Raw genomic sequence first — 17,946 nt, forward strand, 5'->3', positions numbered from 1 at the left:
CAGGGACCGGTTCCTACTGATAGTTTATATATGTTTGTTACGCATACCACCAGTACACGTCACATATGTCTTCTTCACCTCCAGGATCTCGGAAAGTTAACTGTAATTGGAAACTAAACTCGAGGGATCCAAGATGGTGGTGATCTGATAGGTCTGCTGTGCTGGGCTCTGCACCATAACCCAAGTAAAGTGGTGCTTTTACATATACCCCGACCCACTAGCCATCTATAAGAAAAATTGGGAAAATAAAATAAAACAAAACCCCTAGAACCTTTTAAATACTGGTCCTAACATTTGGGAACAAGATGAAGACGAATAAAGGAATAGGAGCACGAGGATCACAGCAGGCAGGGCACTCCCCTACAGTACCAGGCACACCCGTGGTCATGGACCCGACGCCAGCGGCGGCGCCTTTGAACCCATTGGAGCAACTTAACTTAGTCTCGATGTTCGTAAAACTGCAGGAGAAAACCCAGTCGGCACTGGAACCGCTGCTACAAAAGCGTGTGCAGGAGATCCAAATACTTGATCAACGCGGCTGAACAAACGACCGTGGCGGAGAATTTGGAGGAAAGAATCCAAATGTTGGAAAACCAGGTTTGGGCCTTGCTGGATCAGGTCGACGACCTCAAGAATTGAGGTCGAAGGAAGGATTTACAGGTAACCAGGCTCCCGGAACGTGAAGGTGGTGAGAACCCGGTAGCCTCCTGGAGCAGTGGCTACCGCAGCTTCTGGGACTGGGAGTCGAGTCAGGCTGGAGCAGGCCCACCGGATAGCGATGCCCACTGGTCCGGGTCAGATCAGAGCCCCTGCCCAGTTCTACTGCGACCCCAGTGTTACAAGGAGAAGCAAATGATAATGGAAGCCTCCAGAAGGCTGGGGGAAGACTCAGAAGCCCCGGTATACAAGATGTTGAAAATTATGTTCTTTCAAGACTTTTCTGGAGTTGTAAATAAGAAGAGGAAATCTTTTGATGAAGTCAGGAAGAGGTTGAGAGACCTGAATATCCAATTTTTTGTGAGGTACCTGGCAGTACTGTGCTTTAACTGTGGAGGTGAAATTGTGTTGCTGGAAAAGCGCAGCAGGCCAGGCAGCATCCAAGGAACAGGAGATTCGACGTTTTGGGCATAAGCCCTTCTTCAGGAGCCCATTGGAGAAGGGCTTATGCCCGAAACGTCGAATCTCCTGTTCCTTGGATGCTGCCTGACCTGCTGCGCTTTTCCAGCAACACATTTTCAGTTCTGATCTCCAGCATCTGCAGACCTCACTTTCTCCTTTAACTGTGGAGGGTATTCTTTTCCACTTTTAATTCTAAAAGCAGAGAAGTGGTATCTTAGTACAGAGGAACCTCCCATTTCAGATAATAGACCAAATTAAGGATGAACATGGGCAGATCATGATCCTCAAGGCCTTAATACACAGGGAAGGGTCTGGCATCCTGAATGTCTATAAGACCACTGACACATCTCCTTAAATTCTTAATCAACACTCTTGGGGTGTGCCACAACATTATAAGAGGAAACTTCAACCATCTCATGGATCCCAAGGTGGACATGATGCCAAAGGGTTCCTCAGGTATTTCCCTGCAATCCAGAAAGTTGGTGGACTTATTTGGGGGTGGGAGCAGATGAATGCTTGGAGATGTCATCACCCTAATGGTATAGATTTCATCTTTTACTCCAACTCACGCAAGTGCCGCAGGAGAATTGATATGTTCTTTGTTCTATCGATCTGTCTGGATTAGGTGTTATTCTGCAGGATTGGGACTATAACCATTTCAGACCATGCAGCAATGTACTTGGATGCCAAGGTCAGAAGTAGTGGAATAGATACATGGATCAGCGCAAGGATCAATGTCTCTTGAAGAATAGCAAGTTTACAGAGTACTTCACAAGGGAGTTTAGGACCTTCTGTGACATTAACTCGGGTACGGCCAGTAACCCATCGATGCTTTGGGAGACCACCAAGGCTTATTTAAGGGGCTTAATTATTTCATACTCAGTGAGCAGGAAAAGACGAGAGAACAGCAACATATGTTTGATGCCTGGCTGAAGACAGTCGAATTGGTGTATTATAATAGACTGTCTGTGGCCAAGCTAGGTGGCAAAGAGAGAGGTCTCCTTTGCGAAGCAAAGTTTATTTGAATACGGTGATAAGCCAAGTAGATAGCTGGCATATTTGGCCAGGAAGAAAAGTGCCCCACAGTCCACTGTGTCCATTCAGGAGAGAACTGGTACTATCACGCACGAGTCTAAAAAGATTAATGCAATATTCAGGAAATTTTACGCAGAGTTATATCGATCGGAGGGTTGTGAGGATGGAGTAGCAAGGATGGAATCCTTTTTTGAGAATCTGAACCTCTCAGGTATGAATGCAGAGCAAGCCTCCCTTTCGAATGCACCCGTAACAACACAAGAGGCGGTAAGACAGTTCCATAGTGGCAAAGCACCTGGCCCGGATGGGTTTCTGAATGGGTTCGAAAAGGAGTTCATAAACATGTTGGCCCAGCAAATATTGCGTATAGAAATCACTCATACAGCCAGGACTGCCTTCCACCCTCTTAGGGAGGCCAATATCTCCCTTATTCTAAAGGGAGGGAAAGATCCCGAGGACTGTGCATCGTATATACATATCTCGCTGCTGAACGTAGGTTTTTAAATCCTGTCTAAGATGCTAGCTTTGATATTGGAGAAGGTTCTGCCCACTATCATAAAGGAAGGCCAGGCAGGTTTTATTAAGGGTTGTAGCTCTTCCAGTATTATCAGGAGAGTGCTGAATATAGCACAGGTATGACAGCAGAGGTCAATTCCGGCCTTGGTGGTCTCCTTGGATGCGGAAAGGGCATTTGACTGGGTGGAGTGGGCGTATCTTTTTGGTGTTCTTGAACATTTTGGCCTGGGGGATTCATTAGGTGGATGGTACTGCTGAGTAACGACCTTATGGTGGTGGTCCTTATGAATGGCGTAACATCAAATAATATTAGCATTGGGAGAGGCAGCCGACAAGGGTGTGCTCTCTCACCACCGCTATTCACCTTAGTAATCAAACCATTGGTGGAAGCTATTCAGAAGGACTCTAAAATAGTTGCCCCAAAGGTAAGCTTGGGAGAGCACAAAATTACTCTCTACGCTGATGAGTTTTTCTCTTTTTGGCTAACCTGGAAATGTCTGTACCCCGGTTAATACAAAAGATTAACTTATTTGGCATTTTCTTGGGGTATAAAATTAATTTTACAAAATCAGAAGCCATGCCCATAGAGGACTTGGTGAGAGTGCCTGACCTGGAGGGTGGAACACAATTTCTTTTCCAGTGGTGACCAAAAAGTTTTCTTTCTTGGGTCTTTTTATTACCCCTGCTTTCCACCAGCTGTATCGAGCTAACTTTGTGCAATTGTTTGAAAGGATAAAACAGAATAGTCAACGTTGGAGGGGTTACCATTATCATGGTTAGGCCAAATAGTTCTGATTTTGTGGGCGGCACTGCTGCCTCACAGCGCCAGAGACCCGGGTTCAATTCCTGCCTCAGGCGACTGACTGTGTGGAGTTTGCGCATTCTTCCCGTGTCTGAGTGGGTTTCCTCCGGGTGCTCCAGTTTCCTCCCGGTGCATCGGTTTCCTCCCACACTCCAAAAATGTGCAGTTTAGGTGAATTGACCACGCTAAATTGCTCGTAGTGTTAGGGGCAGGGGTAGGGGAATGGGGCTGGGTGGGTTGCACTTCGACGGGTCGATGTGGGCTTGTTGGGCCGAAGGGCCTGTTTCCACACTGTAAGTAATCTAATCTAATCTAATTAAAATGGATGTTCTTCCTCTGCTACTATACCTCAGGAGAAGGCTTCTGAAGCTCAATAGCTGGCTTGGATCCTTCACTTGGTGTTATAGGCACTCTCATATTAAATTCACCAAGTTGCAACTCCCACAGGGTATGGGGGGGAGGTGGGGCAGATTAGGGCAGGGGAGGGCTAGATCTCCCAGATTTTCAGCAATACCAAATAAGCGCCATATTGTTCTATGTGAGTGACTGGGTGTGGAAGGATCAGAGGTTGATATGGCTTGACATTGAAACCTCACAGGCAACTGCCCCTCCTTAATTTGCTGTTTATGGACAGGATGAAATCTGTTGCTGAGCATTGTAGAAGGCTAATTATTATAAACACAGTTAAAATGTGGAGGATGATGCGGCAGGGTAAGGACAAACTGCATAAGACCTCATTGTTTGCATCCTTAGTTGAAGCCCCAGGATTCAGGCTGGCATCAATAAATTTTGGCTTTAAAGCATGGGAGGTCAAGGGAGACCTTTTTGGGGGAGGGGTCCTGATGTCTTTTGACCAGCTGAGTCACCAATACTAGCTACCTCATAGGGACCTCTTCCATTATTTTCGGATTGGGGATTATATACAGAGGAAGATTACATACAATTTTAGCTCAGCCCTACAAATCCGACATGGCGAGAAGAGTGCTCTGGTGCATGGGCACTCTCTGTCAGTGCTCTATACCATTTACAGAGAGGGGGCACCTTGGAAGATATGGAAAGATTCTACGGAATCTGGAGTCAGGAACTAGGGGCATAAATTTAGTCTGAAACATGGCAGGACAATATGAAAAAGATCTCTATGCAATAAAGCGTAGGCTGTGCAATTGAAGATCTCCATGGAGCCCATGTGACCCCAGAGTGATTAGCAAAATTCATTTCGAGAGCCCTAAATGTAAAACAAGCACCAGTACCCATACATATTGTCTGCAGTCATGTCATAAGATCCGTAGGTATTGGGATGCTATAGCAAATGAAGTGAAGGAGATCCTGAGAATTGAAGTTAAGGCAGATCCAGTATTCCTTCTTTTGGGATTGCCGAATCTGCCTTCGCTAAATGAACACAGGAAGAGATTATTCAACATTCTCACGTATTGTGCAAGCAAGTACATTTTAATGAACTGGACCTCAGAAAACTCCCCAAGGTCTCATGGGACGGCGTAGATTAATGATGGAGAACGTTCCTCTGGATTTTGTTATGAATGTAGTGCACCAGAAAATGGAACTATTCTATAAGACATGGCGGCCCTTTTTAAATTGCATGGACACGGACTTGTCAGCCATATTGACCTGGGCCTTTATATAGCCGTGAAGGCCAGATTTGGTGGTCCAGGGGCCTTGCAGGGAAGAAGCTTGAATAAATACTGGTATAATAACTGATGCTCCCATGGTTGGGAGCTTCGGTGGGGGTGCATCAGGTGATGTAAGTTACGTTAAATTACTTTAAGTTGATTTTATTTAATTTGACCTCATCTAAATTAAGTTAGGTTAGGCTAATATAATTTAAGCTAATTTAAACTCATTTGCTAAGTTCAATTATTTATCGAATTGTAACATGGAAAGATTGTTCCGCAAAACTTTGTGATAGTTTTGATTTATTTTGTAAAGTAGTAGGTAGTTTGTTGTTAATGTTTTTGTAATATAAGATTGTTATACTATCATTTTGTACTTTTATAATTTTGTAAAATATAAAAACCTTTTTCAATAAAAAAACTACTCTGTCCCACAATAAGAAAACTGTTCTGCTGCAATATTTGTTTACATGGAAATGGGTGCAGGATGAACAACATTTAGATATTATGTAACAGGTAGACAATCCATCCTTTTCAAACTACACTCTCCACACAAAACAGAGCACAATTAAGTGGCATAACATTTGGAAGATGGGAGCCTAAAGATGAAGAAGGCATAACAATCAACCATTGGCATCAATTAAACTTCAACAATTAGATTCCACAAAGCAGCAAGGGTTCCTTCATAACTCTTCCATATGTCATCAATTGGAACATGACTGAGTTAAGCTGAGGAACAAATAAAACAACCATTCAATCTGTCACTCTGTTTCCTTCCCGAAAAATGTACTTTGGTACTTGATGCACTCAACCATCCAATGGCAAAAGAAGAACTGTTGAGATGATCTATCTATCTTCATGAGAGACCTGGAGTTCTGAGAATTCTCTCCATCAAGATGATGATATGTCAGTTCGAGCTTGTACAGAAACAAATAAAATGAATTCTTCACCCAAGGAAAACAATCTTACTGAGCATTTTTCACCTGCAGTTCCATGGATTAATTTCCATGTGTACAAGACATTATATGGTACCCAAGATAAATGGAGCAAGGCTAAGCACCTGCATTACATAGACAGGATACAAAGTGAAAGAACAATAGGTGGTGCTCTTCTAAGGTACCATTATACAATTTGAGACCGAAGAGACATATAAATATTGACGCAAAAACAGAAACAAAATATCATGAACTAATCGTATAAAATAATAAAAAGTACTGTGAGAGGTTTATGAGCTAAGTAAAACAAAAATATCATTTTAAAAGTATAAGGGAAAACAGCACTGAATTTATTGCCAATGTTAAGTTTCAGTTCCCTGCCATTCCCTGTGGAGCTGCAGAAAATGGGGGAGACACTAACTGAATATTTTGCATCAGTATTTACTGTGGAAAAGGATATGGAAGACATAGACTATAGGGAAATAGATGGTGACATCTTGCAAAATGTCCATATTACAGAGGAGGAAGTGCTGGATGCCTTGAAACGGGTAAAAGTGGATAAATCCCCAGGACCTGATCAGGTGTACCCGAGAACTCTGTGGGAAGCTAGAGAAGGGATTCCTGGGCCTCTTGCTGAGTTATTTGTATCATCGATATTCACAGGTCAGGTGCCAGAAGACTGGAGGTTGGCTAACTTGGTGCCACGTTTAAGAAGGGTGGTAAGGACAAGCCAAGGAACTATAGACCAGTGAGCCTGACGTCAGTGGTGGGCAAGTTGTTGGAAGGAAACCTGATGGACAGGATGTACGTGTATTTGGAAAGGCAAGGACTGATTAGGGACAGTCAATATGGCTGTGCGCGTGGGAAATAATATCTCACAAACTTGATTGAGTTTTTTGAGGAAGTAACAAAAAGGATTGATGAGGGCAGAGCGGTAGATGTGATCTATATGGACTTCAGTAAGGCATTCGACAAGGTTCCCCATGGGAGACTGATTAGCAAGGTTAGATCTCATGGAATACAGGGAGAACTAGCCATTTGGATACAGAACTGGCTCAAAGGTAGAAGACAGAGGGTGGTGGTGGAGGGTTGTTTTTCAGACTGGAGGCCTGTGACCAGTGGAGTGCCACAAGGATTAATGCTGGGTCCTCTACTTTTTGTCATTTACATAAATGATTTGGATGCGAGCATAAGAGGTACAGTTAGTAAGTTTGCAGATGACACCAAAATTGGAGATGTAGTGGACAGCGAAAAGGGTTACCTCAGATTACAACAGGATCTGGACCAGATGAGCCAATGGGCTGAAAAGTGGCAGATGGAGTTTAATTCAGATAAATGCGAGGTGCTGCATTTTGGGAAAGCAAATCTTAGCAGGACTTATACACTTAATGGTAAGGTCCTATGGAGTGTTGCAAAACAAAGAGACCTTGGAGTGCAGGTTCACAGCTCCTTGAAAGTGAAGGCGGCATTTGGTATGCTTTCCTTTATTGGTCAGAGTATTGAGTACTGGAATTGGGAGGTAATGTTGCGGCTATACAGGATATTGGTGAGGCCACTGTTGGAATATTGCATGCAATTGTGGTTTCCTTCCTATCAGAAAAATGTTGTGAAACTTGAAAGTATTCAGAAAAGATTTACAAGGATGTTGGCAGGGTTGGAGGATTTGAGCTACAGGGAGAGACTGAACAGGCTGGGGCTGTTTTCCCTGGAGCGTCAGAGGGGCATGGATAAGGTAAATAGGCAAAGTCTTTTCCTTGGCGAGGGGAGTCCAGAACTAGAGGGCATAGGTTTAGGGTGAGAGGGGAAAGATATAAAAGAGACCTAAGGGGCAACTTTTTCACACAGAGGGTGGTATGTGTATGGAATGAGCTGCCAGTGGAAGTGGTAGATGCTGGTACAATTGCAACATTTAAGAGGCATTTGGATGGGTACATGAATAGGAAGGGTTTGGAGGGATATGGGCCAGGTGCTGGCAGGTGGGACTAGATTGGGTTGGGATATCTGGTCGGCATGGATGGGTGGACCGAAGGGTCTGTTTCCATGCTGTATATCTCTATGACTCTATTTCATTCTCTGTAGCTGTTTGGGAAGGACTTATCTGAAAATATTCTTTAAAGAATAAAACTATTATGTCAAATGTGTAACCACATTTGTGAAAATGACAAATTATTCCTCACGTTTTGACAATACTGACCTTTAGATGAGAAAAAATTCACCTTATTGAGACAATGTATATGACACTTATTTGGACGTCCAAGTCAAAAAATGTTGGACTCCACATGTAAGTTTGATGATCGTGATCCTTAACTACTTTTTCTCAAAAATATTTGTAGCTTCAATTATAACAAAGCAGACATCTTAAACCTTTGCACAAACACCAGGTAAAGACCCCACTAAATGAAAAATGCTGCAATGCAGCATCAATAGGGGTCCAGTATTGACGCTTTAAGTATCAACAAGCATTCCCTCGCTACATAATTGGAAATCACTTGACATAGCTACTCTTGCTGCTTAGACTGAAGACACTGAATCGAAAGGTGCAGATCACTATTAAAAAAGTCTCGTAGATTAACGTCATCAGTCAGCAATGGGAGGAGAGAAAATCTGGCAATGAAAAAACGATACCTAGTATGAAATACTGTGTTAATAGTCAGAGACAGGTAATTCAATATAAAAAGGTTATACATAACAGGGTCTTTTTAGAGATCCTGCAGGTTCTGTTTTGTCCCACCTTGAGAGTCATCCGTTGATCCCGCAGTCCAGTCAGAATAGAGGACCCGCTCCCCAGGAGATCATCCATTCCTTTGTGTGCATTGTGTAAAGAAGTGTTAAACTGCAAGGACTCGTCTATTGCTATTGAGGTGTCAGCATCCTGCATAAAAAATGGGAGGTCCTCATTACCTGCTTAGATTCCTTTCGGTATCAAATAAAAACAATGTTTATATGGTTCATCTCAGCACGGGTTTACAAATATGCAATTATGAGGGAAATCTGATTATAGGCTATCCCTCAATCTTTGTCAGAATATCACTTTTTTTTAAAAAATAGAAAGGAGGGCTGAGAAATAATAAAGTAATGAAAATGTAAATGAACTGTCAAACATTATTAAAACACATGAGAACTGCAATGCATTTGCAAACTTAGGTAAATGTCTTCTATCAGTGTCGTACTCTCTAGGACCAAACAGCACATCTCCAATCATTCATTGAAGTAGTTCATGTGAAAGTGGAGATAATGTTTAATGTGTTTACAGAGCAACTACAGTATTGAACCAGTTTATGTTTTGATTGAGACTCTCTGCTTCTCTCAAGTTAAATCCTGACTCTGGATTTAGGTTGTGACTTCACAATGGTCTGAAATAATGAGTCTATAATTGCCGTGACTGTGCTTCAATCTGCTAGTGCAGTCAAATAGCTAATCTACAGGTTGAAAGACCTTTTGCATTCAAATTTATCAGAGATTTGTGTTCATTGGAGTTAGCGTAGATGGACATTTTGGTCAGCATGGATCAATTTGGGCTAAAGGGCCTGTCTCTGTGCTGTAGGACTCTGTATTTCACATATAAGATTCTCAGTGTTCCTCTTTGTTTTTCCATAAGCTCCTTGCATCTCAGAAAATGAATACTGGGACAAAGTGATACAATGCTCCTCTGTAACTGCACAGGAACTTGCTCAAAGATCTCATCTCTAATGTAGCAACTCCTCCAACAACATGGATAACCAACAGCATCCTATTCTAAGAAAATAAGCAGGGATCTAAATTTTCTAATTTTCTATTTTAAGAAAAACTTGCAAGGGATAATCTGACGTTAAATAATAGAGCATCAACAACTGACTCAGTAGCAAGAATTTCATGCTCCCACTAATTTGGTTCTATTCCAAAAGTAATCAAATCCTAATGGGTTACAAGTGTTCAAATAACAGTACATTAAAAAGACTGTCAAATTAACCACCCTTATCAATTGCACTTCCACTTCACCAGGTTTGAACTTGTGCCTGGAAGGATAGGACTCAATGAGAACTGCACCAGTCACTCACTCTAAACATTTGCTCATTAGTGACAAGCAATAAACAGATACACAAAGCATTATCCAAACTATCCACCTACACAAAGCCAGTTCTCAGGTAGATAAGAACTACTATCCTTTGTACAACTAGATGCTCATACTTGCACAGTCTGTACTAACAGCACCAAGGTGTTTAATTGTTCAATTCCACTATGTTCCCTTCTTTGTACCTTCACCCTTACCTTTGATGGAGGAGGAGGAACTTACCAATTCGTGTCTTCAGAACAGGCCATTCAAGTAGTTGCCCATCTTTCTGACCATTTCCTTTGTTCCTGACCATTCACTTGCTTCAGCTCCTAGTCCAAGCCATCCCAGTCTCCTAACGCCAGTCGCCAAACTCGCCCTTCCTGTAGACAGACTAGCTATGCTCTTGACTGTCCTGGCTCAGCTGCTAATCACAATTAATTATTCTTGATCTACTACTGTTCATATGTCTTTCAAAATAAATATCATTATTCTCCTTTTCTGAAAAAGGAAACCATCCTGGATCCCTCAGTTCTGTCCAAAACTGCCTCAAGTATTGTTGCCATGGAATCTTCCATCTATAGGAAACAATTTTGACCAAGAAGTCAACGGCACCCTTTGCAAATGTTATAATTATGCAGTCATAACTGCATATTCTGTTTAATGGTTGACTGTGTACCTTCTCTAATAAGAATATCCTGCCATAGTTCTATTTCCATAGGTCCAGACAGGAAATCAAATCAACTGCAAGCCATTTATAGCCTTACTGCTGATATCCAGCTTTATTTCCCAGAGCACGTGCTCCGAACTACACAGACTTTGACAATTACTTGCTCACTAGTTACAAGAAGCCAGAATCAGCTTCAGCTGAAGACTGGAACATTAGATGCCAGCCTTTGGCATCATCATCATCAAAATCTTTGTATCTTAAATATAACTACATCCTCGGTCTCAAAATCATGGTTGGTCAGGCAGCATCCATAGAGAAAGAGCAAGCCAAAGTTAGATGACCCTTCAACACTGCATAACTCGCTGTGATTTCCAGCATTTTTTTATCTTCTGTACAGATTTGAGCATCTAAAGTAATTCGCTCCTACATCCCCATTCTCAGCTCTTTGTTTAGCCTGAACTAACGATGTAAAATTTCAATCCCACATCATCATGCTTTTATGCAGCATCTTTAACAGGATATTTTTCACTAAGGCATTTCAGGAGTATTATTAAACATTAAGCCACATAAGGTGAGAGAGAGAGAGAGAGAGAGAGAAGGTAGCTAAAAACTTGGTCAAAGAGGAAAGAAATTAAGGATGCCATCCTAACAAGTAGATAAAAAGACAAGCGGTTTCAGGGGGAATTCCAGAGAATACAAGCCTAAGTGTTCATCAGTTGAAGGCACGGTTGTCAGTGTTGAGATTACAAAGTCACAAATTCTCAGAAGTTTACAGCTGGAAGATGGCAGAGATCGGAGGATTATAATTCATGGAGAGAGTTTGAAACCAAGTGAATGTTTAAAAGTGAGGCATTGTCATATTAGAAATTATTGTAGCTCAGTGAGCATTGGAACATTGAGTGAAGAGAATTTCGTGAGAGTTAGGAAACAGAGTTTCTAATGAATCAGGTTTATGCAGAGCAGAAGATGACTGATCGACCAGGTAAGCACTGGAATAATCACCTCCAGAATTAAAAAGGGCACAAAAGACATGGGACTCTCAACTGCAGATGAGCCAAGATAGAAGTAGAGACACATAATGCTATGAAGGTGGAAGTAGATCTCAGCGATGCAGATATCCCTGTGTATCTTGGGGTGTCTGTTTCAATCTCTGCAATTTTAGTGCCCTTCTCCATTACTTTGGTACCACTAACACCAAAATATGATCCACATCTCCAACACCTCTCAGTTCAACAATTTCCCAAGATTTTGATTCCACACTAATCTCATAGCTGTATAGAACTCTCCCTTCCTACAAGAACATTCTTTCAATCTCACCCTCTGACACAGTCAGCAGCCACCATTCTTCCCAGCTGCACACATTCTTCACCCAGTTCATTCTTTCAAAATCTCTCAACAGAAGTTTAGGAAGCACTTGCACCCATTCGAGAAAGTAGCTGCAGGTCTTCTAATACAAACACAACAGATTTCACAGCAGGTCAGGCAGCATCCAAGGAACAGGAAATTCGACGTTTCGGGCAAAAGCCCTTCATCAGGAATGGCTTTTGCCCGAAACGTCGAATTTCCTGTTCCTTGGATGCTGCCTGACCTGCTGCGCTTTAACCAGCAACACATTTTCAGCTCTGATCTCCAGCATCTGCAGACCTCACTTTTTACTACAACAGATTTCACAGCAAAGTATTGGTCAGCCAAACCAAATATACAATGTATAGAACAATTCTCATGCACTTGGAAGATATAATAGCAATTTTAAAATTGGACTCAACCATTCTCCAGCTTCAACAAGTGAAGCATTCCTTCTGAAATTCTCTGCACAAGTGCAATTTTCCATGTGCCATGCTTCATTCAGAAGCATCAGTGTTGTGTCACAACTCTGTGACAAAAGTTAGCGATTCAAGTGGACTAAATCTTTCTAAATTTACTTCAGGCACAGTTGACTATCACAACACGTTTTCTACTGAGGATTGACCAAACTTTCTCAGTAAGGCCTAAAACTTTAAGTAACACAGAGACTTAAAGCTGCAGTATTCACGGTGCCCAATAATCCTAAATCCATATCAAAGGGATATTAAGCAGGCATTTTTCTCCCTTCGAAAAAGAATCAGAAAAGTAGTGATCTTTTATATAAGGGAGTCTGATTCAGTAACAAGTACTTCTAAAATTCTGGAATAACCTTTCATGCTGCTGTGATGTCAACTTCAGTCCAAGTTGGTAGGCTAAGAGGAGACTGGATCTTAAACAATACTCTAAAATTAGCATCATTATTTACTAATACAATCCAATTTTTTTAGCCAAAATTTAAATTTGCAGAGTGTAGAATAATCTTTTGGGGTGGGAGGGAAACTTAAGCCTAAAAGAATTTTTCAAAATGTCACATTATAATGTATATTAAACACCATCATCTTAAGGGATAATCCGACATCAATTTTTTGTTAATGTTAGTTCCTCTGGATTTTGGATCAATGCCAATGAAAGACTAAAGCAGAAGGCAACAGGACCAGATAATTTGTGAAACCCCTACATTAGTTTCCACCAGATAGAAGTAGCTTCATAATTAAATATACCAGAACTAAAATACTTTTGCAAGGACCTCTTAGCTTCTTTACAGAACAATGTAGAAATGAAGGTATGTATGTTATTACCATCATTGCAGTATTACAGCAAACTACAACTTACTACCTGAAGGCAAACATTCAACATATAATCATCCTCTTCCATTGTACCCCTCCTCACCCTTCGCTGAATCCTTCACCACAGGGGATACAAAGATTTACACCATGTATACATTCCAATGATTTCAGAACTTTAGCAGTAGCACTAACAATTATCTGCTAACACTAGCATTTTTCTTCTTAAGCTGAACTGTAGAATTATCCACGCAGCGAATATGAAGTTTTTTTCTTGCATTGAAGGCAAAATTCCTTCTATTTTTCTTTCACTCCTTCTCAATTCCTACCATTACTCAATGCAGCTAGACAGATAATGAGCTGCCTCCGAGCAATCACTAGTGTAGAAATTAGCCACTAGAGAAATGTTAGATCTCTTTTCCAACATTTCTGCCATCATCAAAGACTATTGCCAAATTGCAGAATTGTTACACTGTAGAAGTATAACATTTGGCCCTCTTGCCCTGCTCCCTGCCATTTATCACTCTCTGAAGGGAATATTTTTCCACACACCACTGTCTAGTGCTCAGTCACCCCCAAGCATTCCCTCAAATCCGACACTCACCCTGACAATCGCAAGAAATAGAAAACCCTTCCCTCTCTATTACTATCCCTTTATTATCATCACTGACATCAAATATCCCTTTCAAATTAAACTTATATTTCCTTTCAATCTCATATGTTTTCTCTACATTGGTAAAATGCAAACTGGATGACCACTTTGCAAAATACCTCTGTTCAGCACGTAATCAATTCTTCACCATCTTTAACTTTTCTGCCCTTGGATTCCTATAGTTCTCCAATAATGCTCAATGAAAGCTTGAGGAATAGCTGTTCATTTTTTGACAGGGCATTTTACAGGCTTCCGAGCTCAACAAAGAGTTCAACAATTTTAGATCATAACTTCCACTTGGGATTTAGCCTTTTTTTGCTAGTTTGGTTATTCTCTTGCTTCTTTCTTAATCCCTTTACTTTGCATTTAGATGGTCACTTTTATGTCATTCAATACTCATCTAGATGTTCCTTTTGTTTCATTATTTATCCCATCATGAATCGCTGTGGATGTTATACGATAAAAATTGTCATTTAATCTCTCTTGTCCTCACCTATCACACATTCAACTTTTTTTTGTTCCAACCTGCCTTGCTTTCAATTGCTCAAAACTCCGTACATTTCTAATTTTCGAATTCTGATGCAAGGTTACGGAGCTAAAAAGTTATTTTTCCTTCTTTCCATAAACGTTGCCTGAATTGCGAAGTACAGTGAGCATTTTCTGATTTAATTCAGCTTTTGAGCATCTGCAGTATTTTGCTCTTAGGATGGATTCCTCCACCACCACACTTCATTGCACATCAACATATGGAGACATAACAGGCACTGACCAAAATCCCATGTTTCCCCTGGTGCTCCAATCTTGTTTTTTTCTTTATAAGCTAATGGGTTGTGGGAATCATCCTAAAACATGAGCTTTTGTTGCCCTTTCCCAATTGCCATTGATGGGAGAAACTTGCTAGGCCATTGCAGTTAAAAGTCAACCCCATTGAGTGAGTCACATGTAGGCCACATTTCCTTCCCTAATGTACATAATTGTACCAGAATGGTTTTTACAACAATTGCTGATAGCTTCACTGTCACTATTAACAAGACTAGTCTTTTTTTCTTCCAGATTACTGGTTGAATTGAAATTCCAACAGCTGCCATGGTGGGATTTCCAGAGGATTCCCAGATTCACAGAGGATTAACTCTGGATTACTAGTCCAGTGACATTACAACTACACCACACACTTCCCTTCTATTGCACTACCTGTCTTTATTTGAACTGGTTTCACAAACTTAAAAAAATTGTAGGGTTAAACAGCATGAATAGCTCCTTACGTTGGTTGTGAATGTGCGTGACAACAGTTCTTCTCTCTCTCGATCCTGTTGTTCACGGGCATATCGACGGTGCTGAAAATTCTTCAGAGCTGTTTGCAGGTGCTGGCAGTCATATTTTAGTTGATCCACTTTGCTGGAGAGAAAAATACCAAATTTAACAATAAGTTAATAACTATCAAAAAATATTTCACTGCAAAACCTAAATGCAGTAGGCCATGGCCTAAGGACAGTGTTAATCACAAAGATCTTGGAATCTAGTTAGTGCACAGGAAGAAACATGAAGTTGTTGAGATAAAGTACTATTTTTTATATAACACATTTCACAACCTGAGGATCAACTAAGACACTTCAAATGCCAATTAACTACTGTGATTAATTACTGCTGCTTTGTCAGCAAACACAGAAGCCAATTTGCCTATAGCAACCCATAACTGAATACAGCAACCTTTTCCAAGGACAAAAACTTGCTGCCCTCTGCAACAGTTTTTTGAAATGCACACAGCCTAATAGATGTACTGATGCACATGCCTGCAAGGCGAGTGCTCAATCCAAATTTGCTTTTTCAGGTGTACAATCCTCATCATCAGCCAGAATTGAAAAAAACGAAGTAATAACATGCAGCTGCATTGCCCCTTTTATGTGCTCAGACCCTCCACAAGAATTTTGTCCAATGAGAATTAATTTTATTGTCACATGTACTCACATGAGTACAGTGAAATGTTTACAAGTCGCCACTTATGGTGCGATCTTCGGCACAAACGTACAAATTCGTAAATACAAATTCTTAGGTAAAATAAAGAAATAAACAATCCAGCATTACAGAACAAACTTTAATACATCTCAATCATAGTTTTAGAATTTTCTTTACTTAACTATATCTTAAGAAAACCTTCAAATAAAGAGATAAATTAATTTCTCCACATCACCAACTCTTCTTTAGATTTACAAGGTGAATTTTTCTTTCTGGTTTTCTTATTTCAGTCACAGCACTCTGGAATTCATAATGCTGCCCAGATTACTAAAGGCAGCTTTTATTTTCCACTAGAGGAAATGCTATTACAACTGCCCATTCCCCACTCCATTTAAAGCATCCATGACTGGGGCCCAGAGCGAAGAGGCAAAATATACAGTTTACAAAATAATTAGTCCCTCATTTATAAAATTATTCAGTGGCATAAATCTGGTACACCAGGAGGATTTCCTATTTTATATGGAGTTATATTACAACAATCTACAGTCAGTAGGAAATGAGGGTGGAAGATGAAGGTGATTTAATTTTATTCTGGTGGCAGTCACTTTGGAAATTTTACGATTGGGAATTAAGGAATAGATTTGAATTTAAAACAGATTGACTCCTAACATTAACACAACTGAAGCACTGAAACCTCACATTTTGATTAAAATTTTGGATACAGGGATAGTAGGCTTTATAGCCAAATTTGTGGACGACACAAAAATTGGCAGTATGTTAAACTGCAATGAGAAATAAGAACCTTACAAATGGATATAGAATAGGTTTAGAGAGTGGGCCAAAATGTGGCATTTGGAGTTTAACATGGATAAATGTGAGGTCATGCATTTGGGTCAAAGAAAATGAGATGACCTATTATCTCAATGGGGAGGGACTTCATGGTGCTCCGGTGTGGAAGGATCTAGGTGTACTCGTTCATGAGTCACAGAAAAATAGCATACAGGCACAGCAGATAATGAGAAAGTGAATGCTGACCTTTATAGCTAAGGGAATAGAATATAAAGGTAAGGAAGTATTGGTGCAAGTATACAAGGGGTTGGTAAGACTGCATATGAAGTATTGTGCACAGGTTTGGTCCCCTCATTTGAGGAAAGATGCAGTGGCATTGGAGGCAGATCAGTGGAGGTTCACTAGATTGATCCCAGAGATGAGGGGTTTGCCATATGAAGACAGATTGAACAGTTTAGACTTATACTATCTGGAATTTAGAAGAATGAGGGGAGATCAAATTAAGGTATTCAAGATGATAAAAAGGTGTGGATAAAATAGACGTGAAGCTGTTGCTTCGTCCTGTGGGGCAATCTAGGGTAAGAGATCATAGTCTTAAGATAAGGGGTAGCAAATTTAAAACAGAGTTGAGGAGAAACTACTTCTCCCAAAAGGGTGTGAATGTGTGGAATTCACTACCCCAAAATGCAGTGGATTCTGGGACAGTGAGTAAAATTAAGGAGGAGCTAGACAGATTTTGAACTGGTAATGGGTTGAAGGGATATGGAGAGAAGGCAGGAAAATGGGGATGAGGAGCATATCAGCCATGATCGAATGGTGGAGCAGATTTGATGGGCTGAATGGCCTGATTTTGATCCTATATCTTTTGAACTTTTGGCACAAAAACAAGCATGTCAATTTCTAAGTCAATTAGCAGATACACACAGGTTCTTTTTGATTATAACCAACTCATTAAAATTTGACAAAAGGTGAAAAATTTAATTGGAAGAACATCGTCACTATGTGATTTATAACAAGTGTTTTGCAGAGACATCTGTTTTGGACCTCAGCATGTTTCATATTGAGATTCATGTATTAAAAGTATATATTTTTATGTATGCTGCAACTATCCTGTTACACTGGATTCAGGACACCGGCTTGGAATTTCCTGAACAATACAGCTACACAAAACTCAATGCTTCACGCAGCTT

The 17,946-nt window shown here is 40.7% G+C and overlaps 1 protein-coding gene across 2 annotated transcripts in view; it reads right to left on the minus strand.

Annotated features, from left to right (window-relative positions):
• Window positions 1–17,946, minus strand: part of gosr2 (golgi SNAP receptor complex member 2) — a 63,446-nt gene that overhangs the window by 17,487 nt on the left and 28,013 nt on the right. The window contains exons 4-5 of one of the 2 annotated variants that reach the window (XM_060848590.1): window positions 15,277–15,409; window positions 8,767–8,907 (exon numbers count right to left, since the gene is read on the minus strand). In XM_060848590.1, the coding sequence (XP_060704573.1) occupies window positions 8,767–8,907; window positions 15,277–15,409 (274 nt within the window). The remainder of the gene's footprint in view (window positions 1–8,766; window positions 8,908–15,276; window positions 15,410–17,946) is intronic. The other variant, XM_060848591.1, reaches the window with a different exon arrangement.

The sequence above is a fragment of the Hemiscyllium ocellatum genome, chromosome 32 (genome assembly GCF_020745735.1).
Source record: "Hemiscyllium ocellatum isolate sHemOce1 chromosome 32, sHemOce1.pat.X.cur, whole genome shotgun sequence".
Taxonomy (NCBI): domain Eukaryota; kingdom Metazoa; phylum Chordata; class Chondrichthyes; order Orectolobiformes; family Hemiscylliidae; genus Hemiscyllium; species Hemiscyllium ocellatum.